At 37.9% G+C, this 19,501-nt stretch overlaps 1 protein-coding gene and 1 pseudogene across 9 annotated transcripts in view; both read right to left on the bottom strand.

The window, feature by feature from the left end:
• BLTP1 (bridge-like lipid transfer protein family member 1) overlaps positions 1 to 19,501 on the bottom strand; it is a 220,707-nt gene that overhangs the window by 45,245 nt on the left and 155,961 nt on the right. For 5 of the 9 annotated variants that reach the window (XM_074228344.1, XM_074228348.1, XM_074228347.1 and 2 more), the window contains 7 exons: positions 14,760 to 14,986; positions 14,047 to 14,247; positions 13,724 to 13,854; positions 5,134 to 5,257; positions 1,995 to 2,104; positions 1,037 to 1,127; positions 292 to 354 (listed from right to left, as the gene is read on the bottom strand). In XM_074228344.1, coding sequence (XP_074084445.1) covers positions 292 to 354; positions 1,037 to 1,127; positions 1,995 to 2,104; positions 5,134 to 5,257; positions 13,724 to 13,854; positions 14,047 to 14,247; positions 14,760 to 14,986 — 947 coding nt within the window. The remainder of the gene's footprint in view (positions 1 to 291; positions 355 to 1,036; positions 1,128 to 1,994; positions 2,105 to 5,133; positions 5,258 to 13,723; positions 13,855 to 14,046; positions 14,248 to 14,759; positions 14,987 to 19,501) is intronic. The other 4 variants (XM_074228351.1, XM_074228353.1, XM_074228349.1 and 1 more) reach the window with 3 other exon arrangements.
• Positions 5,271 to 11,293, bottom strand: LOC141517387 (dnaJ homolog subfamily A member 3, mitochondrial pseudogene; annotated as a pseudogene).

Below are 19,501 nucleotides of genomic sequence, written 5' to 3'. Positions count from 1 at the left end.
CTCCCGTTCTTTGGCTCAAAATTTGAGTTTGTTCAAATCCTTAAAAACTGAAAGGAAGAATGTTTAATATTTAAAAAGTATTTTTAAAAGTTAAGTAAGGAATGTGTGTGTGTATTATTATTATAATACAAGGTATCACATTTACATGAAGTAATTAGAGGAATTTAAAAATAATTTGTAAAGTTTTTTAAAATCTGAGTTTAGTCTGAAATAAGAGGAAGATAATTTGAAAACAGATTTGGTGAAAAGTTAATTAGCTTGATAGCATAATTTGTGTTCTTTTACCAGTACCTTAAAATATACTTCCCCTGGACATCGGGATTGTGGTGCATTTTCCCAAACTGTATTATTCAACTTTAATGACAAAGAAAAAAATTAACAAAAACTCATAAAATGAAAACAGCAGTTACTTCATAAAATGCAGGTGATCATTGTGAATCCAAGATCTCAGCCCCAATCTAACATGCGGTTGATAGTCTTTAAGACAACATTTATGTTTCTCTAAATTAATTTTACTTCTTCAAATGGATCCATATTCTGAAACACATATACCTACTAACCTATGACAACACAGATAACACAACTACAATCATGCAAAAAGCGATCACAGCTTAAAATAGCTATTTACCTAAAAGAAAAGCTAATCAATTGAAAAAATGTTTGCTGACTGATAGTTAATACAGTTTGGTTCTCAAAACCAATTGGTTCCTAAAGACCATTTATGGTCTGCAAGCTGGTATCTCATAGTATGATTTTATAATACAACAAACTTTATTTGTATTTTTCTCAAGCATTTCATAGGAACCAAATTACACTCTGCCATAAGCAAATCCAATTTTGTCAATGATTTTAATGAATTGTATTTGGTGTTTGGAGATGAAAGTATATGAGTTTTAACAGTTTGAGAACCTTTGGTCTAAACTTTGTTGGGTGCCTCTTAAAATTGCATATAATTATTTTTAAAATGTCATTGAAATGACCAAAAACCATCCAACTGTTCCTAGCTCTAACAGATAATATGTAAAACTTCTCTTACTGGGTCCTGGATATTGAAAGTTACTCTGGGTCCAGGAGATGCTGCATCTACACGGATTTCTGGGAGCTCTTCATTTTCTCCCAATCGAGAACTGAAAGCCAAACATAAAGGAAACATCAAATCAATCATTTTCTACTTGAAATCAACTAAGTAGGCACATACCTACATTACCACGCTAGCCCCCCAAATTAGCATCATTCATTGATCTTCTTTTGGTATTATCACTTCAATAAGACTCTATATAAAATGGGAGAAAGTGGGACCTAGATCTGTGATTACGTAATTCAATTACTTTCATTTATAGATAAGACAAGGAAATAAAAGTAGTCATTTTAATCCCCATGGTCATAATAGTTAATAGAGATAGTGCAAGAATTAGAAATTAAATCTTAGAAGCCCTAAAACCTTAAAAGCCTCTTTATATCCTGCTAAATCTTGTGGTTTTGTAGAGCCTGGTCAAAAACCATTCATGCTTGCTTCACTTAAAAAAAAAATTGATGATGCTAATCTTACCATTTCACTCCAGCAATATTTAGATTTTCCTTTTAAACAGATTCACATATGTTACCAATTATTGTATATGTGTATGTAAGTAGACATACACAAAGACTAAAAATACATCCGACTTTCCTTAGATATCTCTCAATCCTGAAGTTGACATTCTGGGGCCAATCAGTTTAAAATTTCCATTTCTTGTTACAACTTGATATAAAATGCTATAAATTTCATTTTAAAATTTGGCAGCAAACACAAGTATTGTTATTTTTAATCAAATATGTTACTATCCATCTGAAAAAAAATCATGCTTTTCCTTCCTTCTTGGAGTGTAGCCAAGAAGTTTTAAGAGGGGACAGGAGGATATATAATGTATTTCAGTTCACATTTCATAATCTAATAGAAGAGACCCTAATTTTATTAGTTAACCCATCAATTCTTCTCACATATTTCAATCCATTACCTTGTTCTTTCTGTTCGTTTAAGAGGTGGTCTTCCAGAAGCAGCAATACTTTTTGACCGACTATAACTTGGTTTATAGCCTAGGCCCCATTTGTCTTTTAGAGAAGCAGCCTGATAAAATGGATAAAATTTTTTTGTAAATTATTAAGTAATTGAAAACTTTTTTCTAATACAAAGAATGAAATTTTATTCTTTTCAAGACTATTCAGTGATAAATTAGAGACAATATAACACAATATTGTGAATTTTTAAAGATTATAAAAACAGGGAGCAGCTAGGTGGTGCGGTGGATAGAGCACCAGCCCTGGAGTCAGGAGGACCCAAGTTCAAATCCAGCCTTAGGCAATAATTACCTGGTTGTGTGACCTTGGGTTAGTCACTTAGCTTTACAAAAAACAAAAACAAAACAAAGATTACAAATGAAAAGTTGAAGAAAATACAATAAGGGACAATTCCCAAATATAATTAACAAAGCTAAATAGTATTTTCTACAATACATCTAGGCCAAGGGTAGAGAAAGGAAAAAAAGGGGAAAAAAAAGGAAAAAAAGGAAAAAAAAGTGTTAAAGGATAAATAAATAAAAAATGTTCTGCCTCTCATTTTTAATCTCTTTGTTGAGCTATGAATTCTCAGGCTTAGGGATGGGGGAATACAAGGTTGTTATTACTCTTATTTACTTTCTCCTCAGTAAAGATTCATGATTAAGAATTTAATAAGAAAAAAATATGATGGGGCTTCTAGATGGCGCAGTGGATAGAGCACCTTCCCTGGAGTCAGGAGGCCTTGAGTTCAAATCCAGCCTCAGAGATGTAATAATTACCTAGCTGTGTGACCTTGGGCAAGTCACTTAACCCCACTGCCTTAAAAAAATATTAAGAATTGTTACAAAGTTGGGTTTTTTTAAAGCATGGCAGACATAGAAAGGAGAAAAAAATGCTCAAGAATTAAAAAAAAGTTAAAAAGTTAATAGCATTATCTTGGACAATATAAATTGGAAACCCTTGAGTGAGGATTCAAGAACTACAGTTCTGGGTGATTAAAAAGTACAGTTCACTCAAAGCAAGATTATCTCTAAGACTCTGAATTATAGCAATGTGGTTGCCCCAGTTTGGGAGCCTCCCTGACATGTCAGTGCAAATGCAAGGAGGGGTGAATGAGTCAAGGCAGGAGAGAGAAAAATGTACTTGGGTATCATGATTGAGACAGAGGATGATACAGATAGATACAGATAGAACTATCCTTTGTGAAAAATCTCTTTAGCAGCTAAGGGGGCCTAAGGTTTGAAGAACACCTGCGAGGTTACTGCAGAAATCCAGGACATTTGATTACTCAATCAGGGATGATAAGACATCCCTCAGGAATATTTCCTCTTCGATGGGCATATAAACTGTGAACCCGCTGCCCAAAAGAGCTGACCAAATGATCATCTTATTATTAATAATCTGCTAGCCTGATTAATAAAATGATTAATTAACTCAGGAAATGCCTGGAACTTAACTGGTCACTTTGGAAAGAGAGTAGAAGGGGAAAGATGAGGTTGGTAGATTGCAGAGGGTTTAGGAGAAGGAGCAGCTAGGTGTTGCAGTGGATAAAGCACCGGCCCTGGAGTCAGGAGCACTTGAGCTCAAATCTGGCCTCAGACACTTAATAATTATCTAGCTGTGTGGCCTTGGGCAAGACACTTAACCCCATTGCCTTGCAAAAAAAACCCAAACAAACTTAAAAAAAAAAGAAGCCCTCCACTTGAGGGGTTCAGGAGTGTGAGTGGCATGGGAGGATGAAGTGAGAGGGTTTGTATTAGCTACTATAAGGAAAAAACTGAACTATGTCCCTGATGTAGTAAAGGCCAAGCTGAGATAAGCTGGAGCATATCTGTAGTCTTTTCTTGGTGATCTCACCAGTGCACATGGGTTTAATTTTTTTTTATGCCATAACTTCCAGATCTATCAGTCCAACCCCAATCTTTCTCCTGAGCTTCCGGAAATGTGTGATTAAGGTATCTTCAGCAGCTAACTAGAAATTTTAAACTATATGTTCCAAAAATAACTCAAAGTCATTATGTCCAAAACTGAACTAAATGATCTTTTTCCCTAAGAAACAAAATATGAACTCTTGATCGGCTTTTAACACCTTTCATATTGTGGCCCCACACTGCCTTTCCAAGGACTTTGCATGTTATTCCCCTTCTATTCTTCATTTCCTGTTTTCACACCTTTGTACTAGCTATCTCTCCATGCCTCAAATGCACTCCTTTTCACTATTTCTTTAGAATTCTTCACTTCCACAGCTTACTACACAAAGCATCTCCAGATCCCTATTATATCCTTTTGTGTTTATTTTGCATTTGTTTGTCATGCTGCACCTACAGAGCAGAGATGGTTTGTTGTCCCTGTATCGACAGAGTACAAAATGAAAGAGCTGAAAATTAAATGAGTACAACTATCTAAGACACCCCCGTTGAAGGCTGTGGTCAAGGGGGAGAGAAGAGGTCCAAATGCATTGGAGACTCTGCCCAGAGCTTGGAACGACGTCATCTTTTTAACACAAATATTTTCTAGACATGGCCCCTAAAACACCCAAGTCTCTAAGGAACCCAAGCTGTGCGTGACCCAAATGACAATGGAAAGAGAAAGGGTAGTGGCTAATAGGTTGCAGAATGCTTCCAATGAAGACTTGTGAGGCAGCAGCTTGAGGGGTATCACTGAGGAAATGCATCTTTAGAAAAGCTGATGGGCAGCTAATGCAAGAGGAAGAGAGACAAATTTGCACATCTCATTAGTATTCATGCAGTATCAGAAAAGAGGCCAGAGAAACATGCTGGGTACAATCTATGGTGGACCTGTGGAAGTACATAAATGAGTGAAAGCCAATGGTGGGAAAATTGCCTGGATGAGATAATGATATACTGTAGAAACATTTGAATTCCTGTCTGTAATAGAAAATTTTTTTCCCAGAACTATAAATTTTATAAAAGACCAATCACCTTTTCCTTCAACATAATGAAAAGTTTAGACCGGATTTGAACCCCGGTACTCCTGACTCCAGGGCCACTCACTGCGCCACCTAGCCGCCCCCCCCCCCTTTTTTTTAGGTTTTTGCATATGGTTTCTTTTTTAAAAGTTTCTTCAATATTTACTCACTCGCATGCTGGACCTTCGCAACTTTTTCCGGACATCTCTACGAATATCATTCACTGCAACAGACTCTAACTGTTGGTATCGTTGAATTTCTTGGTTTATGGTTCCTTCGCTTGCACCTAGTTTTCTGGAAGAAAAACCAGAGCAATAAATCTTCTTAATATTAGTAATGCACTTACAAAAGGAGAGGATGCTTTCTACTTTCTCCTTTTCATAAAGATTTAGCAAATTAAAGCCTTTAAGTTGCCAGACAGTCAATACATTTCGAAGGCATAGAGATAAATGGCACTCTCATCTGCATGAAGTGTACATTTTCCTGGACTCTGATAATTTCTCTCTGCTCCTGTCCCATTCTGGGGCAGCTGTTGTCCCAAGGCTGGAGGATTTTACCTTACAAAAAAACTCTATGAGAATGTGAAATGCAAAATTTGTCTTAAATGACAATTAGTAACAGGAATTGTGCACTGTAAAAGGATGTATCTGTATAAAATGCTAGACTTGGTTTAAGGAAGTCCTGAATTCAAGTCTGAATTCACTAAGTCAGTTAACTTCAGGTTCTTCATCTATAAAATGGAATGCACAATAGCACAATCTCATAAGTAGGTATGTGTGTACATATATACCAACAAACATAAAACTAAGGCTTTGAAAGCTTTAAAATACTTACATAAGTGAGAATTGTTAATGAGAGAGGGAAGAATTAGAAATCAAGAGGATGTCTATCAATTGGGAAATGGCTGAACAAGTTGTGGAATGGTTGTGCTGGAATACTACTGTACTGTAAGAAAGGATGAGCATGATGATTTTAGGAAAACCTGAAAAGACTGGCATGAAATAATGAAGATTGAAATGAGAAGAACTAGGAAAACATTGTACACCACAACAATAAGATTGTACAACAATCAGCTATGAATGACTTAATTATTCTAAGAAATATCCAAGACAATTTTGAAGGACTTCATGAAGAAAAATGTCATCCACCTCCAGAGATTACTAGATGGAGTATGAATGTAATGAATGCAAATGAAAGCATACTTTTTTCATTTCCTTTACTTTTTTTTTTAAATTAGACATTGAGTGGCTTTGGAAATAAAGTGGAACCATTCAGAAACATTCTTCATTAACTGACTTTTAGCATAAGTATTTTTTTAAACACTTAGAAGCTACAATATTCAATAAAACTGTGGCTACTATGGAAACAATACACTTTGCTATAGTTTAACTGAAAACCTAAAACTGGTTAGATCACTATTTTTAAAAAAAACCAAACACATGTACATGAAGAGACGATGATTCTAAAAAGTCAAATAATTTAATGATACTTTTCTGATGATGCCAACAATGCAAGGACAGTAATTGAAGAACCATGGTTGGCAAGAGCTCAGCTTAAACTCTATCCACTTGGGGACACAGGATAGAGTAAGACTTGGTACAAGGGCAGTATAGTAGACTCGAAGTCTGGCTTTAAGTGTCAAAACTTAAGTGGTAAGGGTGACAGGTTACCTGTGTAATGGTAACTCTATAATGATAATTATGTCCTGTAGTCAATACTTTAACCATCACCCCCACCATTTATCTTCTTAGATCATTAGATACCTTCACCACATCACAAAGTGCTTACTTTATTAGAAGAACTGTACTCCTAGGATTTGAAAACAATGACACACAGAAACAGTTGTGATGAAGGGAAAAAATTGAATAGCTCTTGACATACCCTTTTAGACAGAAAATTCACTGTCAAGGCATGCTGTGTATAGGCTCCTAGACAAAAAAGACAATAGGGATGGATTTACTTGGGTAATTCCTCAGGAGAGTTGCTTAAGTGAAAAGTTAATTAGTTCACAGCTGTACGCAGCTTAAGACTTCATTTTAAGCTGTGGGCAGAGGTTGTGTTTTTTCTTGTTTATTTTTTTTATAATTTCATAGCAACAATTCCCAACATATCCAACTCCAAATTAAAATTTTGGCTCCATAAGAAGCATGTAATTGTTCTACTATATGTGGAGTCAGAAGGATTTTGGTTACCTTCCCACGGACAGGAAATCTGCATTATCTGTTAAGATATCAGGATCTATTTTAGAGTTAAGGCATATCTTATTGATAAATCCATCCACTTGTAACCCTATTCTAAGGGGAAATTTGTCACATGATTTTACTGTTGCTGAAATATGTCAGAGAGCCTCTGCATGCAGCTGCTGTGCTATTGATCTGGAGTCCTTTCATTTTCCGGTCCAACAGACAAAATGATGTGTCCCTGCGATGACTTCCTCTGTCTAGTTTCCAGTGGACTGTTTGCCAGCAGCTATATTTGTGACACCATTTACTGTCCCTTCGACATCAGTCTCATCTTCTGCATAGCTGAGCATCAGGCTTTGCTGTCTACTTGTCAGTCTTCTGGGAATTTTAATCTTTAGGTGAATGTAGTGGTCACCATATCCATAGCTATTAATCCAGGGAATGCCTTTCCCACTCATTCGAATCTTTTGGTCAACTTGTATTCCAGGAGGGATCGTGACATTGATTGTTTCATATAGCCCCTGAGCTCTGGCTGTCCCACCAAGGACAGCTTGAGCTACAGAAATAAAGAGGTCTGAGTGGATATCTGCTCCATCTCTTCTAAATATAGGACTTCTTTGAACCTTGAATGTTATGAAAATTTCTTTTTTCCCTACAGGCATTCTAACAGTCTGGCCATCCTCCACGCCTGCAGGTACTGCGACCACGACCTTCTTGTTTGGCTTGTCCTGTTCCCCTACATACTACACAAGGAGTAGTTATTATGGATCCACGGCCTCCACATGGTCTACATGTAGAACGCATCACAAAAGGGCTTGTATTTATGGTTTCCATTCCTGTGCCACTGCAGTAATGACACTGCTAAACTTTGGTGCCAGGTTCATTTCCTTTGCCATCACACCACTCACATGAGTCATTAATGTTCACAGTAAATTCTTTTTTAACACCCTTTGCAGCTTGAATGAATGTCAATTCCACGATATACTCCTGAGGTTGATCAAATACACTTTGGAAATCTCCAAATGAAGATCCTGAAAACTCCCCAAAGATCTTCCTAAAGAGTTCTTCAGGGTCAACAGTAGGGCCACCTTGCCAGTAGTTCTGTCCAGAACTTCCTGTTCCAGATTCAAAGTCAGCTGAACCATAAGTATCATACTGTTTCCACTTCACTTCATCACTTAAAACCTCATAGGCTTCTGCTAATTGTGAGAACTTTTCTTTAGCTTTAGGATCATCCTTATTCGTGTTAGGGTGGTATTTCTTGGCAAGCTGATAATAGGCTTTCTTGATTTCTTTCTGGCTGGCAGTTTGGGGTACTCCTAATATCTGATAATAATCGTCTTTGGCTGAAGAAGGGGAACTTGTATGAAATGGAGCAGTACAAATTAAAGGGTAACATTTTATCCCTGAGAGGCTGCCGCTGGGTCTCAATGTCAGGAGTCTCCCTGGGATGCAGACCCCCCAGCGAGGCACGAAGGCCGCGCCACTTAGCCTACAACCCAGAGAGACCACCACGGGGGCCCTCCCAAGGTGCCCTAGCCCCTTTCCCCGCCACGGCTGGCAGTCAGGGGGTCTCCACAGCCAGCGACAACCAGCATGAGGAGCACCTCGCTGCCATCTTGGCTTGGGCTTCCTTTACTTTTTGTCTGTTTTCTTCTGCAATATGGTTAATGGAAAAATGCTTTTCAAGACTTGTACAATCTATATCAAATTGTTCACTTTCTCAAGAAGAGGGGGGAGATGGAGAGAAATAAGGACTCAAAATATTAAAAAACTAAATATTAAAAAATATTTATATGTAATTAAAAATATTTAATGAAGTAGATGAAACTATATTGGGGGGAAAAAAGAGAGAGAAGCAATGTCTTCAATTACTTAGGTAATTTTGCAGAAGAGTCAAAAAACCTGGATTCTTATCCCTGGTTCTTATTTTATTAGTAGTGTTCATTAGTTTCTTTCTTTTTTTTATTTTGTAAATTATTTTTTAAATTTTTTAAATTTAATATTTATTCTCATTTTGTACAAATGTTTTTTATACCTTAATAAAATATTCTTAAGAGTAAATGAAATACCCTCTTCCCCCCCATATATATAGACTCACTTGAGCGATAAAGTAAAGGGGGGAGAAAAAAATTAAAATAAAAAAATAGTAATAATTATAGGTATGGGGGCGGCTAGGTGGCATAGTGGATAAAGCACCAGCCATGGAGTCAGGAGTACCTGGGTGCAAATCCGGTCTCAGACACTTAATAATTACCTAGCCGTGTGGCCTTGGGCAAGCCACTTAACCCCATTTGCCTTGCAAAAACCTAAAAAAAAAAAATAATAATTATAGGTATGACCAGGTGGTTCAGTGGACAGAGCACCAGCCCTGGAGCCATGAGCACCCAAGCCCACATCTAGCCCCGTACACCTAACAATCACCCAGTCATGTGACATGCAAGCCACCCAAACCCCACTGCCCTGCAAAAAGAAAAAAAAAAGACCCAAAATAAAATAAGATAGTAATAATAGTAGGGGTGGCTGGGTGACAGAAAGAGCATTGGCCCTTGAGCCAGGAGCACCTGGATCTAAATCCGGCCTCAGACACCCAAGGATCACCCTGCTATGCGGCCCCAGGCAGGCCACCCAGCCCCATTTGCCCTGCACCCCGCCCCAAATAATAATAATAATAATAATAATAATAATAATAATAATAATAATAATAATAATAATAATAATAATAATAAATGTGTTGGGAGCCAGGGTCTCTAAGCTGTTTGACACAGTTGCAGCAAGAAGACTCAAGGCAGTCACACTGCCTGATGGAACAACATTTCCTTCTTCAATATATATAGGGATTTAATTTCATGCATACCAATATTTATAGGTTTATTATTGATTACAATATTTACTCACCCTAATACTGGAATGACTTTAAAGGACTTCAGAAAAATTCCTTGAATAAAACAGATTGTAAACTCTGTCCAAATTTAACAGGACTGCCTCTCCCTGAGGCATACAAAAGGCTTCAACATTATGAAATCTCTGGAAAACCCAGCACTGGGAATTCCAAGGAGATGCCAGAACATATACAGGGAAAACAGATACAAGATGGGTCAGATAGAATTCCAGGGAAATTAATAGTTTTGCCCCCCCTTACCATACACAGGAATATATATGAAAAAGATGGTGAGAAAATATTTAGTATAGGTGACCGATATGTGAACTACAGCAGCCTTAGTTTCATGGGAAAGAATAAAAAAGTCACAGAAACTGTGGCTTCTACCAACTAGGCCAGAAAGAAAAATTGGTTATTGTAAGAGTTAACGGATGGGTGGACAAGCATAAAGACCCTCACTACAGACTGTTAAGGAAGTGTATCTAAAAATATTACTTATACAAAAAATATAAAAAACTTTCCATTAAAAGAATTGCTTAATTAATAACTTTAAATGAATTAACAATTATACAATGTAGTAATAAATATGGTAACAGACAGGTTGAGGTCATTGTGGTCCGAGTGGGGATGGGAAATCAATTAACTATATGATTATTACTTAAACTTGTAATCACATAATTAAAACTTGTAACCATATGAACTATATGATTGTTGATGAAAAGTGTACACTCTTGTAACCAAGAAAATGAACTCAGCTTGCTTGTTTGCTTGAAACATACATGATTCTGAAACTATAAAAATAAATCCAAGCAGCTGACAGTCAACCTGCTCCTGCCTATACCCACTTGTTGACTCAACTCATTTCGCCGACTCTATCCCTCCTGTCAGGTTCCAAGAACCCTGCGGAGGCTGGACCCCTGCATAAATGTGCATGAGTCTTTGTTCTAAAACCAACAACTCTGTCACGGGTGGATCACATTCTTTATGATAAGACCATCACAAAAGTTACTTCCATATTTTTCCAATGTTGCCATTGCTGATCGCAACTCCCTCCTTTCTTATTTCTCAACTACCATTTACTATATTTTCTCTCTCCTTTCACTCTGACTCTGCTGTAGCGTAGCTGAGTGACGTAGCAGACAGATCCCCCACTCTGGGACCAAGAGGCCCTGAGCCCCCATACCACCCCTTAGTCCCAGCATCCACCTGGCCCTATGGTACTGGACAGGCCATCCAATCCCAGCCCCTTGCAAGAAGTAAAAAAGAAAATGCATTATATCTGACAACTCTCCGCCCATGGTCCATCCTCTCCTCCATCATTCATATCCCGCCCCCCTCCCCGTCCCTCCCCATCTTCTTACTCCAGATGCCTATACCCCATTGAGTATATATGCTGTTTCCTCTCCTAGCCACCTCTGATGAGAGCGAAGATTCTCTCATTCCCCCTTGTCTTCCCCCTCTTCCATATCATTGCAATAGCTCATTATAATAAAGAAAAATCTTATTATTTGAAATATCTTGGCCTATCCCCCCTCTCCTTTTTCTTTCTCCCATTACATTTCCCTTTTTTCTATTGACTCCATTTTTACACCATATTTTATCTTCAAATTCAGCTTTCTCCTGTGCTTCAACTATAAAAGCTCCCTCTACCTGCTCTATTAACTGGGAAAGTTCATATGAGTATTACCAGTGTCATTTTTCTATGCAGGAATACATGCAGTTCATCATCAAGTCCCTCTATTTTCCCCTTCTCCTCCAATCTCTATGTTTCACCTGAGTCTTATATCTGAAGATCAAACCTTCTGTTCAGCTCTGGCCATTCCAAAGGGAACATTTGAAATTCCCCTGGTTCATTGAAAGTCCATCTTTTTCCCTGGAAGAGGACATTCAGTCTTGCTGGGTAGTTCATTCTTGGCTGCATTCTAAGCTCTTTTGCCTTCCCGTATATTGTATTCCAAGCCCTATGAGCTTCCAATGTAGTTGCTGCTAAGTCCTGTGTGATCCTGACTGCAGCTCCATGATATTTGAACTGTGTCCTTCTGGCTGCTTGTAATATTTTCTCTTTGACTTGGGAGTTCTGCAACTTGGCTATAATATTCCTAGGGGTTGGTTTTTGGGGATCTCTTTCTCGGAGGGATCTGTGGATTCTCTCCATTTCTATTTTGCCCTCTGCTTCTAGAATATCAGGGCAATTTTCCTGTAGTAATTCTTTGAAAATGATGTCAAGGCTCTTTTCCTGATCATAACTTTCAGGTATTCCAATAATTTTTAAATTATCTTTCCTAAGTCTGTTTTCCACATCAGTTGTTTTTTTCAATGAGATGTTTCACATTTTCTTCTAGCTTTTCATTTTCTTGGTTTTGAAGTATTGAGTCCTGGTTTCTTGTAAATTCATCAATCTCTCTGGGTTCTATTCTTTGTCTGAAGGATTTGTTCTCATCAGAGAGTTTTCTTATCTCTTTTTCCATCTGGCCAATTTTGCTTTTTAAGACATTCTTCTCCTCAATAACTTTTTGAACATTTTATCCATTTGACCTAAGCTGGTTTTTAGCATGCTATTTTCTTCAGCATTTTTTTGGATTTCCTTGACTAGGCTTCTGACTTCATTTTCATGTTTTCCCTGCATCTCTCTCATTTCTTTTCCCAGTTTTTCTTCTATCTCCCTCATTTGATTTTCAAAGTCTTTTTTGAGCTCTGTCATAGCCTGAGCCCAATTTCTGTTTCTCTTAGAGTCTTTAGATGCAGGAGCTTGTGCTTCCTCATCTTCAGACTGAGTATTTTGATCCTTCTTGGGCCCATATGCAAAATATTTCTCAATGGTCTTCCTCTTGTTTCTCTGCTTGCTCATTTTCCCAGCCTGAGCCTGGTTTTGGGGTGCTTCCTGAGCTTTTGGGACACTCCCACAAGGGTCTCAGCGTGTGAGGCTCTGTCCTCCCTCCTGGTCTGTGAATGACCATAAGCGCCCCCCTCTGCCATGGGGCTGAGGTGGGGGGGGCCCTGCTGTTCTATGGGGGGGGCCTAGACTGAGATCAGGATCTGAATGTGGTCAGAGCCCCAGAGTCCTGTTCCAGGGGCAGAGGACAGAGCTCCGCAGTCTCTCTTTACTCCCCTCCCTCAGCTCAATGGGCTCATGCCCTGGGGGCTCCTGCTTACCAGCTCTGCCTGATTCTGTTTCCTGGAACTCAGCTTTGCTGGCCACACTGCCTTCTGTGTGCCCTGAGGGCTGGGCTTCACGTGTTCACTCTGGCAGAGGTCCCTCCACTGTTCCCCCAATTTGTGCTTGGTGCTCCCCTGGGGTATAGCTCAGGAAACTCCCCTGCTGCTCCCAGAGCCCTAGGGCTGCCTCTGGGGAGGCTAAAGTTCTTTTGCTCTGGCGGGCCACCCCTCTGGCAGGCCGCCCCTCCAACCCCAGGGAGCAGAGCCTTTCTGCTCTTTTCCAGGTTACCTTGAGTAGAACTGCCTCACTGGCTCCCTCTCTGGGTTCTGTCTCTCGAAAGTTTAGTTAAGAGTCCTTAGCTTATAAGTTTAATGAGAGATCGCCTAAGACACGATCCTTTCTTGTCCCCGGTTTCTTCATTTATAAAAGAAAAGGACTTGGCAATCAATCACACATTCAAAGTTCTTTTTCACATCAGAGTCTAATTCTACCCTTATCGGAATTAATCAATTAAAATAATGTCTACCATCCATACGTACTTGAGATCATCAATGACTTTGGCCTGTTCATTCAGTTCCCTAATATCCACAATTCGTTTCATGATTTTCCTCCCTCTCAGTTCTCCAGGTTGGGTACAAGATGCTCCTTGTCTTCGATAATCTATAACTTCCTGAAAAATCAAACACACATTTGTAAACACCTCGCCCATGGTGAAAAAGGGTATTTAGACTGAGACAAAATTAAGACCTAAAATCAAAATGAGCATGCCAGAATCAGGAGAATCTGTTGAGAAAACTGATTAGAGATTCATTTGTGATCTCTGCCCCATCACGGTCACTCAGACTTTTTCATCACCACCTACATTTCCCCATGAGTGAGCCCTGCACGCTTTCATATGTGTCTGGATGGACTGAAAGGCAGCACACATCTCTGATCCAAACAGATATTCTGCAGAAACAGAAAAACGCTGATTGGGAGGGGTCAGTCCCAGCAGGTGATTTACAAGTCGCTGCCCAAAGGTCAACTTGCTGCCATCTCCACATATTGAACTTCCATCTGAACTCTAAACAATAACAATAACACAATTAGTTTTTTCCTTCTTTTCTAAAAACAGAAACAATTTCATGGTACAACAATAATTTAAAATTCATTTTGTTAAAATCAGAATAAAAACAGAATTTTTCTTAAATTTAGAGAATGAACTCTAACAAGTTGACACTATAAACTCATTTTAAAATACTTTAAAACTTTTATCTTTGATTGTTTTCCAATTACATATAAACATTCATTTTCTGTAAGATTTTCCACCTCCCTTCCTTCCCTCCCCCTATCCCACCCTATGGCAGTGAGTGATCAGATATAGGTGTTACACATGTACAAACATGTGTAACTCATTTTTTGTCTTTGGGTTTTTATCTGTGTATTAAGGTATGAGGAGGCCCAGAAGCCAAACTTAGGAAGTGGATGGCTCAAACACCCTGGAGAGCAGGGCCTCGAGGGTATGGAGCCAGCCCTTTCCTTGGCCCCAGGAAAGGCCAGCATCTGAGACACCTGTCACCAGCTGGGGGGACTTACAGTATGCACAGTGGGTGACATCGTGTCCGCTTCATCTTCATCTGACAGATCAGCGATATTCACCGAGCTCAGGTCAGCAATGTCATCCACATCCTCCTCACCCGTCAAGGTAGTCAAGGTATTTCCTAGAGCGTTCAGTCTCTTCCCAATGTTAGGATCCATGTGGACATCAATCCCACACATTTTCCATAATACATTTAGTGTCCAGGTTCCAGCACTGCTACTTTCTGTTCAGAGAAGATAGGGAAATGACGTTTCTGTAAGTTATATCAAACAAGTATTGATATAAAGAATATAATAAAAGAATATGAATGAATGGAAAAGAAGACACAATAGGAATGTGCACTGAATTTACTGGCCATGCTAATGGAGGGGGAAAAAAAATCAACATTTTGTACTGCATTCTGTATTGTCTTCAAAAATTAAATATATAAATTTGGACTTAAGATTTTAAAGCTTCAAATTCAAACAGCTCCCACTTTAGGTGCTTTTGATCTCTTTAATTTGATCTGTCAACATGAAGTTGGCCCATTTTCTGCAAAAAATATAGCCCTGGAGCTTGTCAGAGTTGCAGAACTTGTATGTGTCAGGGGCAGGATCTGAACCCAGGACTTACTCTGAAGCTGCCTCTCTGCACACTCCATCAAGTGGTGCCTCTTACACATAAGAATCATCCAATTATAGGATGACTATTATATCAAATTTCCCTAGTTCAGGTCATTATTACCTCAAACCTGTGGATTCCCTGATTCCACTCTCTTGATCATCTTGGCAATAGTGAACAAGGGAATTTTTTTAAAGCACTGTCCTGGTTTAAGAAACTTCAATACCACAATGCTTATGAAACAAAGTTCAAATTGAAAATCAATCCTAAAAGTTATCATTCATATAGCTCTTTAAGGTGTATCAAAAGCTTTATAAAAAGCTCATTTTATCTTTCCTCAGAATGACCAAGTCAGCCCAAAATCTAACTGCAAATTGTCTTTTTGCTCTTATCAGCTATGCTCTCACCAACTCTGCAGCTTTAGTCTATCCAGAGGTAGGACAAAACAGAAGAATACAAAATCAAAAAGAAAGCTGGCTCCTTTCATGACCCCAACCAGTAACAAAATAGGTCAACTAAAATAATAGCAAGAAAAATTACTTTGTAGAAAAAAGATTAAAGAAATAAGTGAGCTATAAAAAGGCTCCAGAAATGATGACTAAATATATACTAAGGAATATTTAAAAAACAAAAAAGACACAAGAAAAAAAAATCAGAAAAAAGCCCCCCAAATCAGGTGTTTATTGTAGGATAACTGGATATAAATAATTATTTCACAAAAGAAATAAAGATCTAGAATTAAAAAAAAGACAGAATTTAAATCAGTAAGGAAAACACACATAAAACACAAGACACAACACAAGACACAACACAAGACACAACACACACACACACACACACACACACACACACACACACAAGCAATCCGATTCAACTGCTGGTAAGTCCCACTTCAGATCAACACCCCTTTGTTCAGGGTCAACACTGACTGTTACAGCAGCTAAAGGGTAAGGTAGCTAGAGCACTGGCCTGGAGTCAAGAGGACCTGGGTTCAAATCCAGCCTCAGACACATGACACTTTCTAGCTGTATGATCTTGGGCAAGTCACTCCACCCTGACTGCCCCACATCCATGTCTGGCCACTGGACCCAGATGAGTCTGGAGGAGAAAGTGGCCCAGCCCTCCCCCCCATTCCAATTCATGTGCCTGTCACCTCCCCTGATGTCATGCTCTTCTTTGAGAATGAAGGCCAAACAACAGCTTCAAGCTAGAAAGATCCTCCTTCCTTTCTCCTGGTTTCACAGTTTACAGGTGTTTGCTTACACCTGCATGTCAAAACAGAAAGTATACTACCTCTAGCATGAATATCCTTAAACAATTTTCTTTTGAGAATTCATTTAAAGCTGGCTCTCCTTATTTATTCTTTTAATTGGCTTTCTGTTAGTTTAGGTATTTCTCATTTTTTTTCTGTGTGTTCTCATTTTTCTTCACATATAACCATGCATGGTAGTTTTTAATAACTTAAAAATTTCTTCTCTTGTTATAATTTCTCCTTCTTCATTTGCTATTTTGATGACTTGATGTCTTCTTTTAATCGGATTGGCTAAAATTTTATTCATCTAAGTAGTTTTTTTCAAACAATCAGCTTTTACTTCTCTAATTTCTAATAGCTCCTCTTTTGTGTCTAACTTGAGGCTTGTTATTTCTGTTGGTCTCCTACTTCTTTTAAATGAATATTCATTCAGTTCATCATTCCTCTCTTTTTCTATTTTCTTGTTTGTTTGTTTTTTTAGATTTTTTTCAAGGCAATGGGGTTAAGTGGCTTGCCCAAGGCCACACGGCTAGGTAATTATTAAGTGTCTGAGGTCGGATTTGAACCCAGGTACTCCTGACTCCAAGGCCAGTTCTCCATCCACTGTGCCACCTAACCGCCCCCTCTTTTTCTATTTTCTTAACATGGTTTAGAAATATTCTTTCTACTCTGAGGACTGCTTGAGCAAAAGTAAGAAATTTTGGAATGTTGTTTTACCAGTTTTATTTTACTTCAAATAAATTATTAATTACATCTACGATTTGTGCTCTCCAAACTGATTACTCTTTTGATTGTGTAAAAAGGATGTTTAATATTTCTGCCATTTTTACACTTGTAATATCTTTGTGCCCTCTTAATTGGTCTGCACTCCCAATTTTCATGTGGTGCTGAGATATGTATATAAATCTTAGCAGTCCAATTCAGATGTCATATTTCTTTTAGCTCTCATTTCTTTAATATTCAAACCAATATTTTCCATTTTGGTTATCTTTTTTCGGATTTGTCCAGAACTGAGAGATGTACATTCAAGTCCCTTACCTTTATTATATGATATTCTATGTGGTTCTTGTAATTGTTTTTTCTTTCATGAATTTATGTGTAAAAGCATTCAGAGGACATGCATTTAATACTGACATTGCTTTGAAGTACATGCTCCATTCAGCATAATCTCGTTTCCTCATTTATCTCTTTTTATATTGTGAAATTTTGCTTTTTTCTTATCTGAAAATGACTGAAACATCTGCCTTTTTTGATTATTCCATGCATGTCTCTTTTGTTGTTGTTTTAAAAATGTTACTTAATCTGAGTTAGGTTGTTATTTTCCTCCATTTGTTTCTTTTTTTTTTAGGTTTTTTTTGCAAGGCAAATGGGGTTCAGTGGCTTGCCCAAGGCCACACAGCTAGGTAATTATTAAGTGTCTGAGACGGGATTTGAACCCAGGTACTCCTGACTCCAGGTCTGGTGCTTTATCCACTATGCCACCTAGCCACCCTCCCCATTTGTTTCTAATGTTGATTTCCCTTCCTAAATTAGGATTTTGTTTTTATTCTTTGTTACTCTTCTTTCTTTAAAGACAGCGCTTTCCCAGTTATTTTTTCCTTAATTTAAAGCAATTCATTACCAAAGGTTCTCCTTCCCACAATCTCAGTCGCTTGACAAGTCTGTCACCCTTCTCCCTTTGCTAAGGAATTTTACTTGTTACTTTTTCTTCCTTTCTCTCAGTTAAGTAAAATATCAAATGTCATTTCTCAATAGATTAGAGGTCAAATGATATGAATAAATAATTCTCAAAAGAAGTGCAAACCATTAATAACCATATGAAAAAATTATCCAAATTGTTAATAAGAAATGCAATTTAAGATAACCCCAATTTTTCACCTCATACCCCTGGCAAAATGATAAAGATGACAAAAATTGGAAATAGTTAATGCTGAATAGGGTAGGTGAAGACAAGCACACTAGTGAACTGCTGGTGGCAGTCAATCAGTATAAACTAACTTGGAAAATAATATGGAATGATACAAATAAAGTGATTAAAATGTTAATCCCATTTGACTATAAGATCCACTACTTGGTTTATTCCACAGAGGACCTCGAGAAGAAAAAAGTCCTTATGTAAACCAAAGTATTTATGATAGTATCTTTTGTGATAGCTAAGAATCAGAAATGAAGTAGATACCCTTTGGGAAATGGCTAAATAAACTGTCATACATAAATGCAATTCAAAAACTATGTGTTATAAGAAACAATGGATATGACAAACAGAAAGTCAAAGAGCATGGAAAGATTTACAAGATCTGACATGGGATGAAGTAAACAGATCAAATAAGACAATATGTATGACTAAACAATATGAATGGGAAGAACTACCACAAAATAATCAAAGCAAAACTACCAAGAAATAGCAGGTCCCCCTAAAAAGAAGACAGTTCCATGCTATTACTTAACAGGAAATTCAAAAGTGTGGTAGGCTATATCTATTTTCAGAGTTTTGATGTGTTGATTGGTTTGATTTTTTTCTTCCTTAAAAATATAATTAGTTTTATGTCTCAGCTATCTAGGAGGTGAAGGAATAACAACTCTTCATGACTCCATGATGGGCGGGAGGTGGGTTCTTGGTAAATATACTGGAGCAGTTTGCTAATTCTTTCTGCAGCTCATTTTATTGATGAAGAAAAACTGGCAAACAGGATGAAGTGATTAGTCCAAGGTCACAAAGCTAGAAAGTGGCTGAGGCCAAATTAGAACTCAGGAAAACGAGTCTTCCTGACTCTAGGTCTGGTACTCTAAGCACTCTATCCATATCCTCATGCTGCGTAATAATCATTTTTAATTTTTTTTTTAGGTTTTTGCAAGTCAAATAGGGTTAAGTGGCTTGCCCAAGGC

The sequence above is a fragment of the Macrotis lagotis genome, chromosome 3, assembly GCF_037893015.1.
Source record: "Macrotis lagotis isolate mMagLag1 chromosome 3, bilby.v1.9.chrom.fasta, whole genome shotgun sequence".
Taxonomy (NCBI): Eukaryota; Metazoa; Chordata; class Mammalia; order Peramelemorphia; family Peramelidae; genus Macrotis; species Macrotis lagotis.
Note: the sequence above shows the minus strand (reverse complement) of the source record. Positions and strands in the feature narration are given on the sequence as shown.